Raw genomic sequence first — 24,966 nt, forward strand, 5'->3', positions numbered from 1 at the left:
ATATATGTTCTTGACCTGCATAATTTACTTTAAGAACTTGAAAATTTAAATTATAGCTATACTTGAATAAAAATGAAATCATAATAAATCTATATAACATCTATGAAATCTTAATTTAAAATTCTGTTTTCTAAACCTATTTTAGAAGCATAAAAATGCAAATTAAATTGTCTTTAAATAATAGCTGGTAAATCAACTGGCCTGTCCGTACCGATTCGGAACACTAACACCTGGGAAACTGAGTAGCACCTTCCAACAGCAGACTGCTCCGGCTTTCTGCATTGAATTTTTCCATTAATTTAAATCCACAGCCAACAATTTTAAACAGCCTTACAGCAATGCAAGCAAAGGGAATTTTGTATAAAATTGCCGTTGCAGATAAAGGATATTCAGAAAGTAGTGTTAGTAAATTTACTTCACAGTGAAAATTGGAAATGGCTCGTTTTTAGATTATATACGAGGTATTTAAATACTAGAATATACTAGAATTTATACAAAATGCATTGCTAAACATTGAATAAGATATTTTAAATTGGAAAAATCAAATGTTCAAAAATGGCCCGGGATATAAGATTTACATAAAAAATATATTTTTTAACTTGTTTTTGGAAAATCAACCAAAAATGGGAAAAAATGTTTTTTTTGCCACAGCATATAATTCGTGCTGTAAGCATCATAGCATTAAAAATGCTTTTACACTGACGTAAATCCAAATTTGTATATAGCTTTGGTTTGGTTTTGAATTTAAGTAATTTGTCCCGTAAATTTTGTTCTAATGATCGATAGTGTGCCGTTTGAAATGCCACAACAACAAAGTAAAAGTGATTTGACACCTATGCATATGCACCTATGTACGTATGCATATTTAATCGGGCTCTCTTTGAACGCGATAATCTGAGTAACAGCTGATGTGCGCAGTGGATCGTTACGTTGAAACTTATTTCATTATCGATATCGATGCGTTTCTTAGCTCACTTGGCGTTCTTACTATCGGTTCTGAATCGCCGGAGAAAGTGAAATATTAGTTGGCTGTGAGTCGGTGGAACAACTTCTCGTATTGCTGAAAGCTCTTGGGTTCCTAAAGTGCTAATTGTCGAAGAGGGGAGTCGTACTAATAGCCGTACTAATTTGGGACGACTACCACTTTCCAGATGAAGTATGGATGCGAATTACTCGGAAATGGCACCAGGGGCGCTGTAATGGTCGGATTACTTTGTGGCCTTTTTGTTTGCGGCGGCCAATGTGATAAGGTGGAAGTAATAGAGCTGGGCAATTGGACGATAACTAATCAGAATGGCTGTGAGTACAATTAACAAAAGCCCTTTGGCAGCACAAATGCCGCAAAGTAGTTCACCTTATGAATAATCTAAAACTATAATTGAAGTTGTTTGAAATAATTTGAAGAGGGAAGACCAATCAACAAAAAACTTTTGTGCGCTGAAGGAGTGTCATTTCTCATTGCTACCTAGTATAAGTGTATACATTTCCCTACAGCCCTAACTATTGCTAACCAAACGTTGCCCTTGGGTATATATAGTGCCTTCGCACCCCATGTATTGGACTCCTTCAACGACGTCGGCCTGCGTTATCTGGCCTACGACAACTGGACGCTCTATAATTTCTTTCAGTGTAAGTTTTAGCAAGATTTCCTTGACTTTGCTTTTACAAAATAAAAGAGTTCGAACCATGGGACAACCAAACATATTTGTTAATCTGATTGATGTGATTTATGAGCTTAAAAAAATAAGATTCTACTATTGACTTTTTAGCTTCCCTTTTTTTACACTAATTTAAAAGCCTTCTATGGACAATGGTTCATTCAAATGCATTGGTAAGCGTGAAAGTGGCAGCCACTCCTCGTTAGCCAGTTATGCCTTTTACCCGTTAGTCAACCATAACATTCGAAATAAAAACTTTATTTTCGGTGGGTTTAATATATCAAAAGATATAAACAAACAAAATAAGGTTTTTGTGGTGCTGTTAATATTTTATCTTTTAAACCTAATTTGAAATTTAACCTATTTAATAAGATCTTGTTACATTTTTACGAATTGGAAACTCACTTTTAATTACTTTTTCATAAAATGGAAATTTAAGAATCTATTTCGGGATTGCCCATATTTTTCTGATAATGACCGCCTTAGTCGACGTCCATCACTTCAATCGCGGCCACATCAACCTGACGTTCCACGGCATTGACACGGTGGCTGAAATCCGGCTGAACCATCAGCTGCTAGGACGCACGGACAACATGTTTGTCCGCTACTCCTACGAAGTGAGTTCACTGCTGCAAGCGGAAAACTCCCTGGAAGTGGAGATACAATCTCCCGTAGTAGCTGCTTTGGCGAGGGCCAATGCTTTAAAAGAACATAAAAAGAGCGTGCCCCCGGAATGCCCCAACGAGCGCTACCATGGTGAGTGCCACATGAACATGCTGCGGAAGATGCAGGCTAGCTTTTCCTGGGACTGGGGTCCCGCAGCGCCCTCTGCTGGAATCTGGAAGAACGTGGAGCTAGAAATCTACGAGGTGGCGCTGATTCGTGAGGTAGATGTGGACGTCAGCCGCATCAACGGTTCGCACTGGAACATGCATATTCGCTGCTACCTGGACACGGTGGGCGGGCAAAACTTCAATGGAAGACTTGTCCTATACGCTGTGTAAGTGGGCACGCTCCCGTGGAAACGCGTTCTTTTATGACATTATGGGTTGCAGCGAGTTATTGGACCATCCGGTAATAGTAGACAGATACGGAATGAAAAAGATCAGCCACCTGGCGCCAGTAATTGAGTTCGATCAGGCTGTGCCAATTGTAAGTACCGCCTGCTAATTACATGGACATGAATTTGTGCTGTCTTCATTTGTATCAAGTGCCGTTATCACTTCGCAGGGGAAAGTCGTAATGTGGTGGCCAAATGGCTACGGTGAGCAGAAACTATATCCGCTCCACTTCACCCTGAAGACCTGGTTGGGATCTGATGGACCCGAGGATCGATCTAAGACCCAGTCACACAAGTCGGTGCGAGTAGGTTTTCGTACGCTTGAGCTGGTCGAGGATCCCGCCCCAGACGGCGTTGGAAACACCTTTTTCTTCCGAGTAAATGGGGTGGAAATGTTTATGAAAGGCAGTAACTACATACCATCCCACATTCTACCCGAAAGACAAACAAAGGAACAGAGTGAGTGCATAAATAAGGATTATTTTTAATAAGTCTTTGAGGTACATCTTGTTTGGAAGCATAAGTAGCTTAACTCTAAGATGGGAAACAAGAGTTAATGTTGATTGAATCCAATACGGAATCACACCAAAACATTACAGATATGGTTATTATCTTAAAATGATTTAGTTTTTAGGTTTTCACTTTCTTATATAACTATAATCATTAGATTTGAGTAAGTTATAATTACATATATTAGTTTACCATTTTAATTAACTATTTATTAAAAATCGATTTAAAATAATGATTACTCTGTGTAACAAATAAAAATACACATTCAGGGAAGCAACAATTTTTCGTTACCTACGAATCACAAATTCAGAGTCTGGTCACGAAAAAAGTACCTGTGGCGAGGATTCCGAGAAAGCGGATCCCAAAGCTGAAAAATTTTATCTTCCGACCATTTGATTCTGCTAATAACTGTTAAGATAACGCAAATACGCATACAATAGATAAATTGGCGTTAAAGTTGAAAAGTGACCAAAACTAAACCTTTTCAACAAGGTATTTTTTCCTTGGACGACTCAGGGTTCCCCTATGCGTAAATTGGAAAGTAAGCTTGATTTTGAGCAGAATAAATTATTATTTATATTTATTTTAGAGTTTTATTTATTTTAAAAGTAACTATTTTAAATGTAAATATTTCTTAAATCTGATGATGAAATATGAATATGAAAGAAATCATTGAAATGTAATCATTACACTATAACTTATGATTTGATAAATAATGCAGCTCGATCTACCTAATTTATCTACCTAACTTTCACACAGTCCAGTTATTTTTATACATATTAAAATGTTACATACATCTTTCAAGTATATCCTTATAATTAATATGACTATTATATACCAACGTAAACGAGTTGTAAACCTATATGGAATGTATATTCCGACCACATATATATGTATATTCCTGATGATTTTCAACAACCGAGTCGATTTGGGTTTGAGCCGACCGTTCCTACGCGAACTAGCTTCTTTATAGAAGTCGGAACGGATCGAACTGCTCTGTCTGTCCGTCCGTATAAGCGTGGAGATCTCAGGAGATCTTGACCCTTGTTGCCACGTCCTCAGATCGCCCAGAACTGGCAAGCCGATTCTAAGGGCTACAAACCACCCAAAACTGTATCGATATGTCAAAAGTGTAGGCGGTTTTTCTTTTACATCTGACGCGGATGCCCTTTAGCTGAGTAACCAGTATCTGATAATCGAAGAACGCAAATATAGCGTTTTTTCTTATTTCAATTTATATTGGTCATCCAAAGTCGCACAATTATTAAGGTCCGCCAAGGAAGCCCATATGAACATGATTCGTGTATGGGGAGGCGGAGTCTACGAATCGGATTACTTTTACCAGCTCGCCGACAGCTTGGGTCTTCTAATTTGGCAAGATATGATGTTTGCTTGTGCCATGTATCCCGTTGGCGACGATTTTCTATCGTCGGTGCGAGAGGAGGTTCGCCAAAACGCCATACGACTATCACACCATCCCAGCGTGGCCATTTTTGTGACGAACAACGAAAACGAAGCTGCTCTTGTACAGAACTGGTACGGTACGCTTGTCGAAAGAGATAGATTTGAGAGCGAATACAGGGAGCTCTACCTGGCTAATGTCATCCACGAGTTAAAGCTTGTTTCGCATAGCGCACGACCCCAGCCACTGGTGTCCTCACCTTCAAATGGCAAAGCTAGTGAACCGGACAACTATATTTCCAACAACCCTCAGGATAACCACAATGGAGATGGTAAGCAGAGAACCTGTTCATTATCCAGCCCATAAAATGATCTCTCTTTCTCAGTACACTTCTACGACTACACTAAGGACGGTTGGAATCCAGATATTTTTCCACGTCCTCGGTTCGTCAGTGAGTTCGGCTTTCAGAGCTTTCCCGGTGCATACGCATGGCAGCGCAGCAAGAGCGACGACGATGACCTTCTCTCCCTGATCACACACCGGCAACACCATCCGCTGGGAAATGTTCCTATAATCGCACTAGTGGAGAGACACCTACCGCTGCCCTTGCCGGAGGATGAGAACTATGCAAAAGCACTGATTTACTTCAGCCAGATTGCTCAAGCCATGGCCACAAAGCTGGAAACCGAATTGTACCGTAGCCTTCGGGATACCTCCCACAGAACAATGGGGGCCCTTTACTGGCAGCTTAATGACGTATGGGTGGCGCCATCCTGGTCCAGCGTTGATTTCTATGGCAACTGGAAGGTAAGCTGTAATTGCATAGCACTTAGTCCATCGCAGCAATAACGCTGGTATTCCTACTATTGTTTTATCCGCTAGTCGTAAAGTAAAGCAGTTTTGGGCGGTTTGTGGGCGTTAGAGTGGGCGTGGCAACATGAATCGACAAACTTGCGCTGCGTCTGTTACTCTGGAGTCTTTATGCTTAATCTCAACTTTCTAGCTTTTGTAGTTCCTGAGATCTCAGCGTTCATACGGACAGACAGACAGACGGACATTGCCAGATCGACTCGACTATTGATCCTGATCAAGAATATATATACTTTATATGGTCGGAAACGCTTCCTTCTGCCTGTTACATACTTTTCAACGAATCTAGTATATCCTTTTACTCTACGAGTAACGGGTATAGAAAATCATTTATTTGAAAGTTATCCGTAGAGTGCCCCCTTAAAACTGGGAGACGGATGCCCATGGCTATATCACTTCGTCTGTTGATTTTCTCTACATTTTATATATCGTTAAAACTTCTGACTGAAATCAGTTAATACAAATATTAAATATACTCTAGAATCGTTGAAAAGTACAAAGATCTAGCGGTAGTCGGCTGCCTGTCCGCATGGATTTTTGATTTTCTTTACTTTTTGTTTGATTTTCGGTATTATAAAATCTAGATTGAATTGAATTGTGGTTCAAACTTTAAACGGTCCAAGTTTACTATTATTTGTTATTTGTTGATAAAAGTGTTTAACTATTTAATGCTTCCATTCCTTCCTTCAGCTGCTCCATTACTGGGCACGTGACTTTCTAGCGCCTATTTCAATTGTTGCCCTCTACGAAAAGTCCACGGATTCGTTAAACATCTCCCTTATTTGTGACCAATTGGAGGTAGACCCATGGAAACTGAATGTTGTGGCTAACGTTCACCTGTGGTCCCAGCTTCTGCCCCGGCAGTCCATTGCCTGGGAAGTAACCCTCCGCCCCAATGGCGTGCAGTACGACAAGGTCATTGCCATCTCCGATATTCTAAAGGGAGAGTTCTCCAAAACTAACGCGTTTATAGAGCTGCAGCTGCGCCGCGATCAGAATGTCATCTCTAGAACCCACTTCTTTCCCAGTAACATTGCTGCAGCAGTCGGGATTGAGGATCCAAGGCTCGAGGTAAGTAAGCCCAGCTTTGGAATGCCTTCGTCTTAATATTTAACTACGCAGTTCGAGATTGCCTCCCGAACCTGTCTTAACACCACGGACGTCATCCGCAACAGCGTCAGCATCAGCATACAGGTAAAGCGCCCCGCCGTGTTTGTGTACCTGGAGCTGCTCAAGCCATACCGCTACACCCTGTCCGAGAACGGATTTATGCAGACCGCGCCAATGCACGTCGTCTACCTAACGTTCGACGCACCCTTGTGCGCCCGCCTTTTGCGCAAGTCGGATCTCCGTGTGCTAACTGTCAACGACTTTATGAGATAGACAAGCACGTCTTTCTTAAAAACGTTTAATTAACGTTTATAAATAGCTTAACAATAGAAAATTCAATAAATAGCAATAACCGTTGAGCACCCAACACCACATGTTCTGATCAATTCCACACCTATCGGTCGAAACTGGTCATCTGGGCCCTCGGCGGCGTGTAACCCTTTGGATATGGCACCAACTGATTGTTCAGGACACGGGCGTTGCGCCAGGTCTTAACTTTGTCCTCCGCGCTGTCTGGCACTCGGACACCCTCGATCAGCGTCACGACGGGACCGTCCACTACGCTTTGAGAGCTTTGGCCGATTGGGTTGTGGTGTGGGCTCGCGTAAACACCAGTCTGCCACCGGGTCGTGGGCGTGGCGACTCCCGCACTTGCCGTCACTACCATGGAGTGCGGCAAGTAGGTCACGTATTTAGATTTTTGCGGAAGGGAGTTGTAGTTGTGCTTGGTGATGAGGTTCTTGGGCCTGTATCCCTGATTAGACACACTGCCGTAGGCCCGAGTGTCCCTGTCACCCTCTAAGTACTCCTGGACGTCGGATGCGGCAAGCTCCGTGTCCCTGGGAAAGCTGAACATAGGTCCATGAGACAGTCGTTGCAGTCGTGGCTGGATTTCCCCCGAATCCTCCAGGCCGAATGGTTGCCACTGGCGATCGGCTGCCAACGAAATGTTCTTGCGGGAAATTTTTTGTGTCTGGGTCGGAAACTGAGGTCGGACGGGCTCCCAGGACACGTCAGCAGCGAGATGGCGCCCACGTCGGAAGTCCCCCTGCGCTGCCTGGTGCTCTATTCCCCTGCTCTGCGCCTTGGCCAGCTGCATTTGGATAAGTTTTGCTTGGCGCTGCTCCGCCTCTGCCTTGCGCTGACGATAGGCGCCCATCTGTTGGGCCAGTTCACTCTGCTTTAGTAATGCCGGGCTGTGCTCGAAGGTGAGCTGGCGACCACTAGCTATTGCCTTGCTCGTGGGCAGGACAAGGCGCCGCTTGACATCCGCGCTGCGCACGAAAATGGACTCAGCCGCATCCTCAGCACGGGCCTTGCGGCTATTTTTGCCAACCAGGATCTTTACATCCTCGCCCATGCTGGACTTGACGTTCACCACTCGTACCTTAGAAGGGTCAAGGTTCCGGCCAAAGCGGAGCTCCGTCCGGATCAGCGCTGGCTTTCCGGTTACGCTCAGGTTACGGACTTCGTCGATCCGCGATAGGGCTATACAGCCTGGCAAACATACCATGAGAACAATAAAGGATTTCCATCCGAAGTAGCGTGGTTTTGCCATGATCAATCTACTGGCGAACGCTGCAAAGATAAATCGATTAGTTATTTAGTTTAATGTTCGGCTTGATTATGTATACATAACAAAATTTGGTGATAACGGTATTATTATAACTTTTTCTGCGTTTGAAAGATACGTATGAAGGAAACTCAAATAACAAGATATTACCGGCCGTTTTAAAATGTTATTTTGATTCTCCGTTTCTGTTAACCATTGTTTTCTTCTGGTATCTTATTTGTCATAATATGTATAAAAAGTAAATGAATAAGTTTTATTTTCGAACTATAATAAGCATTTGTTACATGCTCCCTGTTTTAACAATTTAGTTACCGATAATCCGCTTCAGTGTTATTGGAGTTACAAATCGTGACCAGATTTGGATACTGTGGATCGTGTTTAACAAATTCTTATCATATTAATAAAAGTCCCATTTTGGCGCAGTGTAATTATTTAACCCGCATGTTTGCCTGCCTGCAGATATCGCTAAACAGATTTTCCGCGCGTTCTCAAAAAAATTACCTACAGGTCAGTTATGGCTGCACCACTTTAGGCTTACTGCATTTGCGTGATGTGCTGAGTGCATTGGGCTCAGAAAGCGAGACACCAAATAAAAATGCAACTTTCGTTTTCCACGCTGGGGTGAGGAAACAATGTACACTGTGTACATTTTTTACTGACGCGAAATCGATGTTAAGACGGCGAAAGCGTTGTTTCCTGAGAAACAAAGTGTTACAAAAAATTAATCTTCTAGTTCAAGGAAGCAGGAAAGTTCAACATTCAAAAATGGAGTGTACACTACCACAATTTACATTGAATGAACTAAAAAGTGAAATGGCCAAACTGATAATAAAGATATAGTATAGAATAGTATAGCCATCATACAACCGTGCTGACCAATACAAATTTTTTTCGGTAACGCTTTCTGAGAGCGGTCAATGCGACTATTACCTGATGGTAATCAAATTTTCTGATCGGGTGATGTTAGCAAAAATATTACGCATACGCCTTAGCCACACTAACGACAATCCAATTTAATCCAAGTCACTAATAAAGGAAAATTTGCAGACTAAAAGCTGAATAAAACAATTAAGTAAAATGTAAATTGCATTTCCAACACAAACGCGCCAGCTAAAGTTCACGTCCGCCGCTGTTATTGCGGCTGACAATGGAGCACTGGGTGACTAACCGAGACATTGGATTGCTCGTCGACGCAGATCGCTGCGCTCTGCTCGGCAAAACTTTCACTTTTAACTTGACGCGGTCAACTACGTACATTGCTTCGCGTCTATTCTCCGATACTCCTGGCTGAATCCAAACTATTGCTGCTCCTATTGTCTTGGATTACTCGCGGGAATGCACCCTGTTTCAAAAGATTAGGCGGTCAGCAAAAACGATTTGCTGCCAGTTAACGGGACAAGTTCAGAATACTTGTAAATTCTTTAATGGATGACTGAAATTCAATTAATTTTACAAAACGTAGTTTTCAAGATTGCGGCAAAGAACATAAAATAGGGCTACAAAATGGGGAAAAGCGAAAAAGCCAGATAAAATATAATCAAATTATTTTTTGCAAGCTTCAGTCGATTTTCCAAATATTTTGCCCACGGCCTTTGGGACTGATGTGCATTCGCACTTTGATAGCCTATTGCATTTAGTAATACAGTTTCTGCAACCACCGAGCCTTTTCGACAACTTATTTATATATATATATATATGTATATTAATAAATTTAAATATAAATTATTAAATATAAACATATATTTTTATAAAAATTTATTGTATATGTTCAGGCCAGGCAGGCGACAGGGAACACGGGCCCGGGGGAAATATAAATATTTATATAAAAATATTATTTACATATTAATATTATTTATATATATCTTTATACAGTTGATTATATATATATATTCTCAGTCCAGATCAACATCCAAGTCGATCTAGCCATATTCTGTCGGTTACAAATGTAAAGGCGACATTATTTTAAATATTTTCAAACGGGTATCTAAAAGTTGATATAGTTTCTTCTGGTTCTTTAATACTTCAGCAATCAATGCAAAATAGGATAAGAGTGATCACGTTTTATTTTTTTATGATAGTAGACACTGAACATTATTTAGTTCAATATACTTAATGAATACAATTTGTTTTTTTTTTCAAAAAAACTCAATTGGCTTTGACGGTTAAACGAAAAGGAAATGTACAAAAAAATGCAAATGTACAAAAACTATATCTAATTTTAACAAGATAAATCTGGTTAAGTTTAATAGCTAAATTAAGGAAGGAACAGCTGCTACTCCGGCTGTTTCAAAAGCAAGAGGGATATAATTAATTCGTTACCGATTGATACCTTGATACCGATTTTGGCGGCTTGTGGGAGCTAGAATAGGCGTGGCAAATTATGAAATAAACTTGCACGGCGTGGGAGTCGCTTAAAAACATATTTCCGTCGATAAGTAATTGACGTACTAACGTTTGAGATTTAAAACGAGTCCCGAAATTAGACTGTGCGCAAGCTTTCAGGAGTTCCTGCTCACAGTTGGCGATCTTTTAAGCCGATCTTTCCTCTGCGGTCGGCAGACTTTGACTGATTTGGTACCGCAGTTAAATTTGGACAGTGTTGCGTCTTTTAGGTCACTGCTCACCGTTGAGGATTACGTCACTGACGCGATCTGAGATGTGTGGCGATGAGTAAGCTGCGGTAAACAAGCCATTCATCTCGAGCATAGCCCATTGTTACGTCCATAAGCTTCGCATAACAGCGGTTTGGGGACGGGTGTGGAAATGCAGTCTGCAATTACAGTTCCCTTTGATTCGAGTCATGTAGGGAGTGATGTATTTTGCATACAGAAACCACTTAATCGCAGTCCTATAGCCCATGATGCAGCTCAAACTCAGGTGTCTCCGCTCCCCGTCAACTTAGGATAGATAGCCCGACGGAACCAACTCTCTCTGTGACTTGGGAAGGGGTGACTCGATTGGGGCTTCCATTAAATTCTTGGGGGCTCTGTCAGTTGTCAATCAAGTTGAGTTTGCTCTGCAACGCGTCGTACATTGTGAGGCGAACGGACAACAAAGACTGAACTTAAGTGGCAGCCACGCCATGCCTTCAACCGCTCCCGCCCCCGCAAAACGAAGGGTTAGGAGACACACGTACACGGCGAGAATGAATTGTGTTTCTTTAGGTTTAGCACCAGCACATACTTGAAATCCCACGAAATGGCACAGGGATCGACAACTAATTGGTACATTCCCTAAATTACCATTTATTCCCGTGTAGTCCGTTTAGGCAGTCAAGCGGCCACTGGCTGTTGCTCTGCTCATTATTGACAACAGGAGTTCTCTATAGTTGCCGGCTGGTGCAGTTGCATTCGCCACCACCATGTGCGAAATGCAAATGCGAGGCGGCTAACAAATCTAGCGCTGCCTCTACCCATAATATTTCACTTTTACTTTTTATGATTAACATTTCCCACCCAAGGTGGAGGGCACCACATGAGCTCTTCACTTATTCACATTCGTACTTTCGACGGAGACGCAGACGCTCCGCAATGAGGTGAGAAATGCCGCGATCGTAAACTTTCAAGATAGTTTGCCGCTGCGATGCCCAGCGCTAAAATGTTTTTGTTTTATGAGACACCGTCCTCCTCTCGGCGCCCTCCTACCCTCCTTCTCTCTTCCCACTTCTCTCCCTTACGGCACCGATTCCCACCTACTTGGCCCTGGGTGTCGCAATTGAAAGTGAAACTTTTTTTCCTTTCGACTGCAAGTGGAGTCAGTGGTTGGTGGGCCTATCTGGTCTCTTTGGGGGCCAACGCACGAGGTGAAGTATGAAATGTTGTCATCGTCTGGAGGAGTGTACTGCCCGAGAGCGGATTCACTCGGGTCGTTGGGCTCAACAGGTTTCGTTGCGGCAGGTCGAGCTGAATGTCTGGCACTGAAGCCCCTCAAACCAGCCGGCAAAGATGCCCGGGAATTACTTAAGAGACTTATCAACAGCTCAAAACTGCAGTGGCTTGTGCCCTGTACTTCGATCGACTGGGCACCGTTAAAGTACCGGGCTGATTGATAAACATCAGTTGGCAAATGGTGCGCATATGTAGCGTGTTACGCCTTAGACACTTACATTTCTTTTCCGGGAAGCTCGATATGACTATAAAGGGTAGCGAACGCACTGCTTCGTCTTCCGCCGCACAGGATGTGAATCGGATGGTGGAGCCCAAAGTTTCGTTTTCTCGCTGGCCGAGGTGGCTTCAAAGTGCGACAGATCGCAGCGCGAACCGAAATACAACTGACGGTGGTTGTAAAGTTTAGCTTGCAAGTAAAAAAGCAGCGAGCTGGAAAACGGCAGAAAAAGTAAAATTATTATGTATACACATGTATGTTTAGAGGCCGACGGCGCAGGCAGCAGCAGACCGAGCGCTGCCAGCGATACTCAACCAGAAAGCCAGACAAACGGCGAAGTGGAGCCGCGGATCCCGCCCGGTACCGCCCGATCCCGCCTGTCGGTCCCTCCGGAACCGCCCTCCAAGCGTCCCAATCGGCCGGGAGCCGCCAGCTGCCAGCCGGCCGGAGCCATCTCAATTTCCAAGCCAAACCAAACCAAGGCAAAATTGCTCTCGATAACATTGCGACTGTTAATTGCGACTGTGTCGGTAAACAAAGCCGAGGCACGCCAAAAAAGAGCCAGCCGAAATGAGTGAACAATTGCGCAATTGCGTCGCTGCCAGCAGCACCAACAACAGTGGGACAAGCGGGCACGTTCTCGCTGTTGCTTGATAGGATTAGGCCGACTAAGCGACACGGTGTCTCCCAATGTAGTAGCACTGTACAGCATAATTAGGTTTCTTGATCTAGACTAACTTAATTTCTTGGAGACTTTAAACGGTTGTGCCCTAACTCAAAGCCAACAGCGTGTCATCAAACTATTTTAAAATAAATTTAATTTTGGAACATTTTCCTAGCCACTTGTTTACCACAGTGCGACGGCGAGCATCTGCGGGCCATTTTTACTTTATTTGGGGTTTTGCTCAATCTTGTTTCTTATGTTTTGCCAAGAGACTAAATTCAGCATGTCACTCAAAGGAAACATCTTCACTGACGTCTGTTAATTTTCGGAATGCACCGGTTCATTGTGATTTTTTGTAAGTTTGAATATTCAATTTAAATTATTACGTACAAAATTTATATTAAAAAACATTAACATTTCTAAGCATTGGGCAGTATACGTATTGATGATTAGCTTGGACAGTGCTTTTACTTTTAGATACTTTTATGTTTTGCATTCAATGCACCGTAAGTTATTTGTTCTTGAACTCATATGTTAATTTCTAAAAATCAGGCAAATATTTCTTACGGTTTGCATAACATATTTGATTGAAATAGTTACATACGATCAAAAAATATTTAAATTATAAGTATTGACTTAGTTTAATAATAATAAAGTATGAGTACTAAATGTTAAAAGGAAATAAAATCGATACGAAACAAGAAATTTTGCTTTGGTAAGCTTAAACTTTAATACCGTGCCAGTAGTTATATATATATAAAATCATCTATAATAAATCATCATCATATGATAATTATGGTAGTGTTCCGATTCGACCCTTTCCGACTTCTATACAACTTGCAATAAAAATAAGACTTTTGGGAAAGTTGGAAACGAACAGACGGGCGAACCAGAATATACTTTACAGGTCGCAACTGCCCAAACCACTGGCTAAAATCAATATACCCTTAGCAAACAAACAAAAATATTATCCTATCTTTTAGTTGCGAGTCTGCGCAAGCTAGGATACTCAGGCTTGATAATATTATTTGTTATTTAAGACCCCTTGGCCACTTCATTATCATTTGCAGCCTAAATGGTTGGAGGGCCGTCGCATCTCACTCTCCATTTGAATTAGTGGGCGGGCAGAGAAGTAATTGCTGTGTGCGCGATCGGTAACCAAAATGTTTTAAAGAACGATTACATCCGTTGGTACATTCATATGTGCGATAAGATCTAAGGCAGTTGCATCATCGTCAGTACAATCCCAAGTGAGGGCCCAGTTTTCTGCCAATTTTTGCCGTTTTCATGGGATCTGTGCTGCTGGGCGCGGTCTTAGAGTTAAAGGCTTTTTAATTAACTTAAATTTAACTTTTCCACTTAACAAGTAACAAGTATCCAAGCATGCATGGATGATTACAATTTGAAGCGCGTGAGGGAAAGACCAAAATCATCTAGCGTAGAAACTGAAGCTGCTTCTGTCTGCCAGCTTCCTGACCCGCATCGGATCTAGACCGCTGCTCCAGTGCCTCCTGTCCCTGCCCTTGATCCTGCGACACGTCGCGAACGAAAAATACTCCCCTGGCGCCAAAGCGCAGGCAGCTGAGGCGGTACTCGAAGAACTGGCTGGCCAGAATCTTTAAGACCACCGACAGACATACCTGCATATTGCCCTCGCCGAAGGTACGGATGTCATATAGTCTCAGGCAGCTCGAGAGCGGCAGCGGCACGCAGTATTCGGGCGGATTTCGAGCTGAGAATCCGAAGGTTGCCACGTTGCGCTGGTTTATCTCGACGCTGAGGCGCAGACCTAGGTCCGCCCGGTTGTAGTCGATGGCGGCGCACAACCGCTGGTTGTCTGATTCGCCAAAGCCCAGAGCCAAGCCAATGCAGCACCGGCAGGAGAACTCGGCGCAGGAGCAGGGCTGCCAGAGCTGAGGTAGCTCTACGATATTTCCGTTCACGGACTTTCGTCTGTCCTGCAAAAGGGCCGAGTACCGAAGCGGCTCCAGCTGCTGCCCACTAAAGGGGTTGTAGAGCACCAGGCGTGGCACTGCACTCGGAAATTTAGCGGGATTCGGAGCCGGTCCTAGTCCGACTAAAGGGTAGAATTGGGCCCGACAGGGCACGACGACCGCCGCCAGCATGTAGATCAGTCTGGGGATATCGATTACTCGCCGAAACATGGTGGCTCCAGTTTCAAGTCTATGTAAGTCCAAAGGTAATGAGTTTTTTCGACACCGTGTTCTCGTCTGCAGTTGTGCAAACAGAATGTCCCCGCTGTTGGCCTGCAGAGGGCTTTTCCACGGCCCGACCGCTTTGCTGGCCCGCCAAATGGCGCGGAAAATGTTTATTTTTTATTGTCTTACATTACACGGCTTTGGCCAAATGTGGCTCCCTGAAAATCGTGTCAATGCTAGATCGGGGGCATCGATACAACGTTGGAGTAGGGCAGGGCGGCGCTTACCGATACGCTGATAAGGTTGAGTATTTTGCATTCGAGCGATCTCAATGTGTTACGTGAAGTTGGCCAGCTGCAACAGGCAAATTACATACTACACACCATTGATGAAACTATCTGCGCAGTTCGGCTTACGTAAACTTACGGCCATCTGCAGCTATCCGTAGTCGCTCCTAAAAAGGTTTTCGGAAGGTTTCCCAATTAGCTGTTGACTGCAAGCCGACTCTATCTTGCTCGATGTATGTACATAGGAAACTCAAACTTCAGAGCTGGACCTTGAATTGGTTCAAAGACACATGCACGCTCAATGCACACCTAAATGCGGGAGTTTACTCAGGCGACTCAAAGGGGAATAACTTTTTGGGAAAAACAGTATATTATAATCCAAGCCGGCTAAAAAACCTTTCAAAATTGTTATCCGCGAGTTTTCTTTAAAGTTGTCACAGTCCCAGTGGGGGTCCTAAGTGAGACCTTTTTAACCTTATGAAGCTAAATTGCTTCTTGTTAAAGAGCATGTATTAGCGGAAAGAAATCTTTAAAGTATACACTTAGGTTTAGGGTCCCTAGCCAAGTTGGTCTTGTTTATTCCACCATATCGGGCAGTCTAGGAAATAAAACCTAGCAATAACTTCCAACTTTGAAAGGCTTTGCAATAGTCTTGATTTTTATTCCTCTGTGTAAAAATACCACAATTTATTTGATTTCTTGGTAAGGCGCCGTGCGTCCAAACAAACTACCTTAAATATAGGGATATTATATGCATATAATCATTATAATAATAATTTTTGTTTTCTAAGACTCCAATTTTTTTCTATTAAATTTTATATATAATTTCGATCAATTAAATACACATTCCAAAATGTTCCCATTCAATAACTGTAAATTAGTACATTATAAATATTTCCGTTATCCACGCGCCACATCGATAAGATTAAAGCGCCAAGTATCGATTGCGCGCCAGGGCTACGGGATCAAGTTATCGGAGCCAACAGCTTCCGCTCCCACCTGCTGCCGAACCTGGACCTCCGCAGCCCTGCACATTCATCTTTTTATTTTTTGTGGTCACAGTGCTAAGAAAATGTTTTAGTTCTGTTAACGGGAGCCTGATATTATAAGTGAATAAATTGTGGACTCTAGCCGTCAAGCATTGGCCACCACCAAAATGAGCGAGTTCTTTAAGTCGCTGAACTTTAACTACTTCTCCAGCGAGGCCAACGAAACGGCAGGAGGCGGAGCACCAGGAGCCCTCGGGGGCAGGCTGGACAACGACTTCGTGGGCCAGTTCGTAGAAGTAGCTGGGCACAGGCTGTGCATCAAGTGTGTCATTGCCGAAGGTGAGGCGCGTGGGTTGAAAAATCAATAGGAAGTGCAACTGAAGCCACCAGGCCGATCCAAGTACTTGTCTGTGCCTTGTTTACGCTTTCTGATGTTGAGAGGCGCAGCTCCAGCTCAGCCAGGCCAGCAGACACATTTTGGCCACTGTGCATCGCTACTATCACGGTTATGCATTACCACCTGCGCCCATGACCTCTGAAACCAATTCTTATATAAGAAGAATAGTAGGCTGGAGGAGGGTAAAAGTTCGCATCCGTTGCGAGAGCTGTAGATAAGACGACAGAATATTTGTAAATACATATTAGGCTACCAGCTGTTGGGCGTATCGCATTTAGCATTTAGGCAGGCTCTTATCAGTATCTCGTTATCTACTTGGCTTTTCGCTTCCATCCCCTTTTTCAGGCGGATACGCCTTTGTGTACGTAGCCCAAGATGTGCAAACTAGCACAGAATACGCCCTCAAGCGCTTAATCGCGGCTGACAAGCAGGCCTCCACCGCCATCATCAACGAGATCAGCATCCACAAGCAGGTGTCGGGGCACGCAAACATTGTCGCCTTTGTGGGTTCCAGTTATACCGCCCCGTCAGCTCAATTAGGAGCTCAGTACCTGCTTCTCACCGAGCTGTGTAAAGGTAAGTGGCGCCTTAGAGCGTCCAATCATACAGTATGTACACTTGAGCACATGGATTTGTATTCTTGGCAGGCGGCTCACTGGTCGACTGCTTAAGAACAAACAATGCCCCGATCGATCCCACCTGTGTGCTGCGCATCTTCTACCAAATGGCTCGGGCTGTGGCCAGCTTGCACGCACAGTCTCCGCCGATAGCCCACCGAGACATAAAGGTTGTTCTGCAACATTAGCTGCAAGTCACAGACTAATACCCTCCTATTTGGTTGCAGATCGAGAACTTTCTCATTGGCAACGACAAACAAATCAAGCTGTGCGACTTTGGATCCGCCAGCACGGAGGTGCAGTCACCCACCTTTCAGTGGAGCGCCAACCAGCGCAGCATGCTGGAGGACCAGCTAAACACTGTTACTACACCGATGTACCGATCTCCTGAGATGCTCGACACTTGGTCCAACAACCCCATCGGACCCAAAGTGGATATATGGGCTCTCGGCTGCATCCTCTACTTCCTGTGCTATCGCAAGCATCCCTATGAGGATGGCGGCAAGCTACGAATCATTAACGCCAATTACATACTACCGCCAGATCCTCAGTACCAGTGCTTTCGCGATATAATCCGAGGCTGTTTAAAAGTGAACCCCTTCGAGCGCCTGGATATTGCCATGGTGCTAGAAGGCCTCGCAGCCCTCGCTGAGACACATAATTGGTCGCTTAAAGGACCTCTAGACATTCATACAACTCCCATCGAGTCTCTTCCGACCGAGAGTCCTTATCGCAAAAGTTCGGTTCACTCTGAGTTCTTCACCGAACCGTCTAACACCACTCCCCACCCTACACCGCTCTCCGCCACCGTACCATTATCTAGTAATGGACACGGAAGTCTTCTGTCATCCCTTCGAGGCGGCGCTGGAACGCTTTTAAAGAACATTAAAGATACGTCCACCAAAATGATGCAAACAATGCAACAATCTCTTGGTCGCAACGATCTTGATATAAGCCACATTACCTCTCGTATCCTGGTAATGCCCTGCCCGTCTGACGGATTTGAGTCGACGTACAAGACGAACAACATCGAAGACGTCCGACTATATCTAGAGAGCCGTTTTGTCCCACAAAAAATTAGTATTTACAACTTCGATCAACGAACAGAGCCACGTCTACCGCCACCCGTGAGGACCGTTGAGGCATGTTCAGTTTATGGGTGCCCACAGCCACATGCTCCCAATCTGGAGGTATGTAATGTTGCCAGCAGGCATTTGATCACGTTTTGTGATAAGTTTAAAAAGATGACGATTGCAAGCATTTAATGTACATAAAAAAAATAAGTTTTTACAATTGAAGAACTCTTAAATAATAAAATAAAAATCAAATCTTTCTTTTTCATTAGGGCCTGTTTACCGTATCAGCGGACATGTACAATTTTCTCAACGCGGACCCTAAATCTATTGTAGTCGTGCAGACTGGAGACTCGGGTGGATGCACTGCCGCCACCGTTATATGCGCGCTTCTTATGTACGCAGATTTGCTTCAGGAACCGGAAGACGCGGTGCAAGTTTTCGCTGTCAAGCGGCATACCATTAACCTGCGCCCCTCCGAGTTCCGCTACCTGTACTACTTCGGTGACATTCTGCGGCCCACGCCCCTGCTGCCGCACTACAAGAATACAAACCTTGTATCTATGACTTGCCAGCCTGTGCCCAGAATGAGCAAGGCGCGCGACGGCTGTAGGATCTATATGGAGGTGTATTGCAATGGGAACTTGCTGCTTAGCACACTGCAGGACTATGAAATTATGCGGTGAGAATTAAAGCAACAGATCCATTCAAATTATTTCTGGTTAACCAACTCTTGCAGGTTTTATCAGGTCGAATCCGGTAAAATAGTTCTGCCGATTAACTTGACCGTCTGCGGTGATGTGACAGTGGTGTTGTTCCACGCCCGAAAGGGAATGGTGCGACCACAAGGCCTAAAGATATGTCAGTCTCAATTTAACACGGGATTCATCCCCGAACCAGAAACGTTGATTACATTCACAAACAAGGACCTGGATGACTTGCCAGACTCTGAGCAGGTGCCACCTCGCTTCTGCGTTTCACTTTCTCTGGCTGTGACTGCCTTGGAGTCACCTCCCAGCCGTAAGCCACCATGGTTGCCAGCCAAGCCCATGCGATCATCCGCCGCTTTGTTTAGCTCAGATTTGGAGTATGCAGAGATGGTCGACAATTTTGGTAAGTGCGCACGCTAGTTGGCTCTGTGCATTGAGGTTAATGTACGTATTCTAGTGACCAAGCCCAGCACGCATTCCTCGCTACCATCAAGCGCCCGCACCAGGGAGAGCGCCAGCTCTCCCCTTGTTTTGCCCGATGTCACGGAGACCGCCCACGAACTTCCGTCGTCCACGCCAGAGCCTTCTCCACCCATAGACTTGCTTAATTTGAACCAGCAGACCAGTGACGTACCAGCAGCAGATCCGTTAGCCAGCGCCAAGCCTAGCACAGATGCCAGCTTTGACTTGTTGGGGGCCTTCGGTGATGATGACTCCACGGGCATAGGCTCAGCGCCAATTCCTGACATATTGCCACCACCGCCACTGCAGCAGCCGCAACCACAAATAAACTCTGACCCATTCGACATATTTGGATCTGTGGACCCAGGCAACGTGCCCAGCTTGAAGCCATCGGGCTTTGCACATTTTGGCTCCGTGCCAACTTTTGTTGCTAAGCCAGCGGCTACGAATCTTTCACCAACTCATCCAGTAAAGGCATCTGCAGATCCATTTGCAAACATCGCCGACATGGTGACGGAGTTCAACATAAACTTTAACCGCAGCACGCTATGTGGAAAGTCTCCCGTCGGCACTAGTCCCCAGCCGACTCAGTTCTCAAGCCCGACTCACAAGCCATCACCATATTCGCAACCACAAGCAACGTTTATGCAAACACCGCCGCAATCGCAAACTCATCCCACGTCATCGTCTGTTAGGACGCCAACGCAGTCACAGTCGGTGCCTGCCCAATCAAGGCCAGACTACAGTCGAGTCCACTTTGATTCACAGAAAGCAGCGCACCAAGCGGGCACTGGCGGATCCAAGGACATATTTGCTGACATTCTGGGCCAACAAGGCTACTCCTTTGGCAGCAAAATGAACCATGGTCCACGATCCATTAATGAAATGCGCAAGGAAGATTTGGTAAGGGATATGGACCCGAAGAAAGTGCGGATTATGGAATGGGTAAGACAATACGAAAACTTAAAAGAAGCTTCGTTTAATTTACAATTTTGCAGACCGATGGTAAGAAAAATAACATCCGTGCGCTTCTTTGCTCTATGCACACAGTGCTGTGGGACAATGCCAAGTGGCAGCGCTGCGAGATGTCCAGCATGGTGGCACCAACCGAGGTCAAGAAAGCGTACCGTCGCGCCTGCCTAGCAGTTCATCCTGATAAGGTAGGATACACGCGCAAAAACTATTTGGTTTGTGTTAATGCATTCTATTTTTAGCATAATGGAACAGAGAATGAGGAGATTGCCAAGCTAATTTTTATGGAACTAAACAACGCATGGACAGATTTTGAAAACGATGCCACGCAGCAAAATATGTTTAACGCGTAAAACGCGTCTTATATTAATCGCAGTTATCCCGTATTTTCGCACTCTTAGCTGAATCTAGTGTAAATTCATGTAAAAGTGTAAGCTTTAATCCCTAAAGGTAAAGTATTGGTATATGTATGCTAGCGATAGCGCAACCAATTTATATAGCTCAACAACAAATTCTGTACGCCTGAGGACATCTTACTTAATTTGTGTAACAGCAAAGCCAAATTCAACATTCCTTTTGCATTAAACAACAAAAACGTCAGAAACCCTCAGACTTTAGCGACATTGCTTTCACGCCTTATCCATCACACCATAGAGATCATTTATTCGCTGTAATAGATAATTTCGCTGTAATAAGATTCCTTGACCCATTAGTCAATATGTGATTAATCTATAAAGTGGTGGAAGCAAGAAGTATAGAATATGTACATAGCTGCTCCGAGTATAAAATGTAAAACTAGTAAAGATAAATTTGCTTTTACTTTTTAGCTGTGTACATAAATAAGTATATTGGAGATTATCTGAAAATTCCATTTCAGCATTTAATGTTTACCACTATAAAAATAAATTCTCTATACTTTTTCTTGAGAAATTCCACTGTTAAAGGTTAAATAGCTCTCTTCTATCCCCGTTTAATACGCTTGCCGGCCACGAAAACCTCAACAATATTGCGATCACTGCCTGTGTAGATAAACTTCTCCACCAGCTCATCGACGCTTAGCCTCCGCAAGGGTTTTTCGACGATGCTGACATCCACCAACAAGGCATCGAACTCCTTTCCTAGGACGAAGTTTCCGGTCAACTGATCCAGGGACAGCGCTTTGGCGCCACCCAGAGTGGCCAAATAGAGTGCCTGCTTGTACTTTAACGGAATGTAGTTCGGATCTTGTGTTTTGGCCACCCCCGTTCCGCGGATGTTTTGCTTTTTGAAAAAGTCCAGGTGTTTTGACACATCTAATGCGCGCAGCAAGGCGTCCTGAATCGAGACGGAGTTTCCCCCCGAAACGTCTGTGCCGAGACCTACGTTCAAGCCGGCGCTCACAAGTCTTTGAACATCGCACAGACCCGAGCTTATCATAGTGTTCGAAGCGGGACAGTGGGCCACCGAGCACCCGCGGATTTTAAGAAGTGACACCTCGTCGTCCTCCAGATGCACACCGTGAGCCATTACCGTCTGCAAGGTGTAAGATGAAGAAAGGTGAAGATGGCGCATAAACTATAACCCAAACGAGTTAACCTTGTTCGTTAGCAGTCCAGCATCGTCGTATGCTTCGGCGTAACTGGTCTTAAATATCCCCTTTACTACCTCGATCTCTGCCAGGTTTTCGCTGATGTGACTCTGGATATGCAGGTCAAATCGCTTCGCTACATCGCCCAGACCCATTAGCAGCTCCTTGCTGCAGCTAAGGGCAAAGCGAGGCGTAATTGTCGGCATCACCAATGGGCTACCAAGCTTCCGCACGCCGTCCACAAAAGCCACAGTTGCATTGACCGCCTCTTCTGCTGTCTCCCTGTACAGAGCAAAAATACTAAGTTTAAAAGACGAAATTTGTCACACTCGGTACTCACACGTAGTAGTCGGGGCTGTTGCAGTTTGAGCAGACCTTGCCTACCAGTGCCCGCTGGCCTTGACGCACCGCCTCCCGCGCCAAGGTTAGCGTTGACTCCAAGTGGTTGGTGGCGAAATAGGACGCCAGCGTGGTTCCGCATCGAAGTGTTGCTTGCTAGTGTTTAAATTATCGTTATCATTATTATTATCAAATAACAAGGGAGAACGCTACAGTCGAGTTCCCGCACTATCAAATACCCGTTACTCAGCTAGTGGGTTTGCTAACGAGTTTGCTTAACATTTTTTGAAATATCGGTAGTTTGTTGCAAAAGTGAAATTAAAAAGCTAATACAAAATTTAACATTTTTAATTTCCAAGTGTGATATTGGTTAGTTTGTGGGCGCTAGAGTGGGCGTGGCAAGATGGATCAACAAACTTGCGCTGCGTCTATGTCTCTAGAATCTGCATGCATAATCTTAACTTTCAATCGGAAACGCTTCCTTCCACCTGTTACATACTTTTCAACGAATCTAGTATACCTATTTTTATCTCTGCGAGTAAAATACAAGGTGGTGGGCAGGTGCGTCCCAATGATAAGTAGTTCGTGTGCTCCCAAGTTCTACTTACGACCACACCCTGGTAGACCTGCTGGGCGTGTTGCTGATTGGAAAACTTCGCCTCCAGTGGGAAAGTATACGTGTTCAGCCAGTCGAGAAGCGGCATGTCTAGTCCCAATCCCAGTTGAGCAAACTGCGGCGCGTGGATGTGACAGTCGACGAAACCTGGCATAAGAAACTGATATTCCGACAGCTTGACCTCGATCAGACCCTTGGCCTGGGTCGGATTGTTGCTTGCCCACGCCTGGTAGTCTTGACCCACTCCTATTATCTGTGTGCGAAACACACGTTAGATCATTGTGTTGTTTTAGGAGTCATTGTGCCCACCTTGCCACAGTCGTCTACTACCAGGAATCCACTTTCGAAGGACTCGAACTCGCTGAACGACTTCGTGTGCACGACAGTTCCAAAAAAAACAGTTGCCATCGCGCGGTTTTATTATCAGCGGACTAAAACGTGTTCTCCGACAGACTTAAGAACAGAATGATTAGGTTCTGCTGAACAAGTTTTTAAACTTTAGCCAAGGTGCACGCGTCTCCCTGCGAATGTGCGCTCAATTATACGGGGATGACACTTACTTTATATTTTAAAGTTTAAATCGCTGGATTATTTAGTTTGTAATTTAATTGTCTTTACTTTTACAGTTTAAATAGGCGACGCTTGCACACGTGTAATTTATCGATAAAAATCTCAAAACTAGAAATAATTACAAAACGCAAATATAGTTTTTTGCTATATTATTATTAAATGTATATTGGTAAATAATGCATATATATACACCCATATAATATATGTATATAGACCAATGTATGTACATATGTATATACCCGCTATATATAACTTTGATCATATGTTTAGTTAAGACGCAAGTCCCCCTACTTATCTGAAATGATATGTATGTACATATATACAAATATATTTATATACATACAATATCATTCCTATCAAGGAAAAGCACAAGGTTAAAACAAGAGAGAACGCTGTAGCCGAGTTCCCCGACTATCAGATACCCATTACTCAGCTAGTCGTAGGGCGAACAAGAAATTTTCACCGTTTTCTGGCACAGTGATAGAAATTTGGGCTTGTGGGCGTTAGAGTGGGCGTGGCAAAAAGTTGTTTGGCAGATCGATGGAAATTTAGATGACTAATAATAAAAGGAAACAATTTCCACACATTTATCAAAACTGTGGGCATGGCAAAAAATTTTTTTGAATACCGATAGCAATTTACAAGACAAAAAGTGGGTGTGGATGTATCCAAAATTGCTCAATTGGCTTGCTATCAAACATTTTTTTTTTACCTCTCATGCATTTTCTGTTGAAGCGTGCCGAATCAGTGTTTTTTCTTTTCAATTCTTCTCTGGCTTAATTCTATTGATATTAAAGGGAAACTTCCTTTATACACTTAACAAAAAATTTGTTGTATTATTTTAAGTCATAGATAATGCCAATACCTCAAAAGCTAGTTCTCGAAATTGTGGAATAGTGACTGGCGACGAGCCAGTCATTCCTAGACTGCAAACTTTAAACGCCATTTTCTCAAAACCATGTTATTCAAAATTGTGTAAGAGATAATAAAAAAACTATTGATGGGATTTTCATAATTTAGCACAAAAAATTGTTCTATATAGACTATAGACTTAAAAAAAAATTTACATTTTTAGACCTTTAACAATGAGATTTTGTTTTAAAAATTGAACATTTTATGTTTAGGATCCTAATTTTCGAAAATATTTTAGTTCATCGAAGACAAAAAAACCTCCCGAGTAAGAATATGTTTGGTTTGATGATTTCAGGCTCAAATTGTGGCCTGCATCACTTATCCAATCTTCAATGTATGAAAAAT

At 43.7% G+C, this 24,966-nt stretch overlaps 5 protein-coding genes across 8 annotated transcripts; 2 read left to right on the forward strand and 3 right to left on the reverse strand.

Moving 5' to 3' along the window:
• The first annotated feature begins 885 nt into the window (after positions 1-885).
• LOC120451754 (beta-mannosidase) lies at positions 886-6,977 on the forward strand. 3 transcript variants are annotated; one of them, XM_039635680.1, is made up of 10 exons: positions 886-1,031; positions 1,152-1,299; positions 1,495-1,629; positions 2,145-2,658; positions 2,714-2,810; positions 2,889-3,177; positions 4,482-4,961; positions 5,016-5,437; positions 6,191-6,571; positions 6,623-6,977. In XM_039635680.1, the coding sequence occupies exons 2-10, from the start codon at positions 1,152-1,154 to the stop codon at positions 6,881-6,883; spliced, it is 2,727 nt and encodes a 908-aa protein (XP_039491614.1). In that variant the 5' UTR covers positions 886-1,031; the 3' UTR covers positions 6,884-6,977. The 3 variants fall into 3 exon arrangements, with proteins under 3 accessions (XP_039491614.1, XP_039491615.1, XP_039491613.1); XM_039635681.2 differs by having other exon boundaries at positions 986-1,299; positions 6,676-6,977; XM_039635679.1 differs by having other exon boundaries at positions 989-1,299.
• On the reverse strand, positions 6,895-12,727 carry LOC120451756. 2 transcript variants are annotated; one of them, XM_039635682.2, is made up of 3 exons: positions 12,603-12,727; positions 12,289-12,499; positions 6,895-8,188 (listed from the first exon to the last, which is right to left on the reverse strand). In XM_039635682.2, the coding sequence occupies exon 3, from the start codon at positions 8,166-8,168 to the stop codon at positions 7,005-7,007; it is 1,164 nt and encodes a 387-aa protein (XP_039491616.1). In that variant the 5' UTR covers positions 8,169-8,188; positions 12,289-12,499; positions 12,603-12,727; the 3' UTR covers positions 6,895-7,004. The 2 variants fall into 2 exon arrangements, with proteins under 2 accessions (XP_039491616.1, XP_039491617.1); XM_039635683.1 differs by lacking the exons at positions 12,289-12,499; positions 12,603-12,727 and adding an exon at positions 8,496-8,606.
• A 965-nt stretch (positions 12,728-13,692) lies between these two features.
• Positions 13,693-15,185, reverse strand: LOC120452276. Its single transcript, XM_039636407.1, has one exon. It carries the CDS (start codon positions 15,114-15,116, stop codon positions 14,385-14,387), a length of 732 nt encoding a protein of 243 aa, XP_039492341.1. The 5' UTR covers positions 15,117-15,185; the 3' UTR covers positions 13,693-14,384.
• A 1,243-nt stretch (positions 15,186-16,428) lies between these two features.
• LOC120450750 (cyclin-G-associated kinase) lies at positions 16,429-21,221 on the forward strand. Its single transcript, XM_039633872.2, has 9 exons — positions 16,429-16,725; positions 17,129-17,359; positions 17,431-17,570; positions 17,628-18,590; positions 18,746-19,155; positions 19,213-19,586; positions 19,641-20,590; positions 20,644-20,805; positions 20,860-21,221. The coding sequence occupies exons 1-9, from the start codon at positions 16,554-16,556 to the stop codon at positions 20,968-20,970; spliced, it is 3,513 nt and encodes a 1,170-aa protein (XP_039489806.1). The 5' UTR covers positions 16,429-16,553; the 3' UTR covers positions 20,971-21,221.
• A 195-nt stretch (positions 21,222-21,416) lies between these two features.
• LOC120450751 (guanine deaminase) lies at positions 21,417-23,669 on the reverse strand. Its single transcript, XM_039633874.2, has 5 exons — positions 23,449-23,669; positions 23,132-23,392; positions 22,525-22,679; positions 22,193-22,466; positions 21,417-22,129 (listed from the first exon to the last, which is right to left on the reverse strand). The coding sequence occupies exons 1-5, from the start codon at positions 23,545-23,547 to the stop codon at positions 21,578-21,580; spliced, it is 1,341 nt and encodes a 446-aa protein (XP_039489808.1). The 5' UTR covers positions 23,548-23,669; the 3' UTR covers positions 21,417-21,577.
• Positions 23,670-24,966: the final 1,297 nt, after the last annotated feature.

Source organism: Drosophila santomea, chromosome 3R (assembly GCF_016746245.2).
Source record: "Drosophila santomea strain STO CAGO 1482 chromosome 3R, Prin_Dsan_1.1, whole genome shotgun sequence".
Lineage (NCBI taxonomy): Eukaryota > Metazoa > Arthropoda > Insecta > Diptera > Drosophilidae > Drosophila > Drosophila santomea.

Coding starts and splice junctions, on each gene's coding strand:
- LOC120451754 (XM_039635680.1), top strand. CDS start 1,152: ATGAAGTATGGATGCGAATTACTCGGAAATGGCACCAGGGGCGCTGTA. Junction 1,300..1,494: donor GATAACTAATCAGAATGGCT/GTGAGTACAATT, acceptor ATTTCCCTACAG/CCCTAACTATTGCTAACCAA. Junction 4,962..5,015: donor GGATAACCACAATGGAGATG/GTAAGCAGAGAA, acceptor TCTCTTTCTCAG/TACACTTCTACGACTACACT.
- LOC120451756 (XM_039635682.2), bottom strand. CDS start 8,168: ATGGCAAAACCACGCTACTTCGGATGGAAATCCTTTATTGTTCTCATG.
- LOC120452276 (XM_039636407.1), bottom strand. CDS start 15,116: ATGTTTCGGCGAGTAATCGATATCCCCAGACTGATCTACATGCTGGCG.
- LOC120450750 (XM_039633872.2), top strand. CDS start 16,554: ATGAGCGAGTTCTTTAAGTCGCTGAACTTTAACTACTTCTCCAGCGAG. Junction 16,726..17,128: donor CAAGTGTGTCATTGCCGAAG/GTGAGGCGCGTG, acceptor CCCCTTTTTCAG/GCGGATACGCCTTTGTGTAC. Junction 18,591..18,745: donor CACATGCTCCCAATCTGGAG/GTATGTAATGTT, acceptor CTTTTTCATTAG/GGCCTGTTTACCGTATCAGC.
- LOC120450751 (XM_039633874.2), bottom strand. CDS start 23,547: ATGGCAACTGTTTTTTTTGGAACTGTCGTGCACACGAAGTCGTTCAGC. Junction 23,393..23,448: donor TAGTAGACGACTGTGGCAAG/GTGGGCACAATG, acceptor TTTCGCACACAG/ATAATAGGAGTGGGTCAAGA. Junction 22,467..22,524: donor AACAGCCCCGACTACTACGT/GTGAGTACCGAG, acceptor TGCTCTGTACAG/GGAGACAGCAGAAGAGGCGG.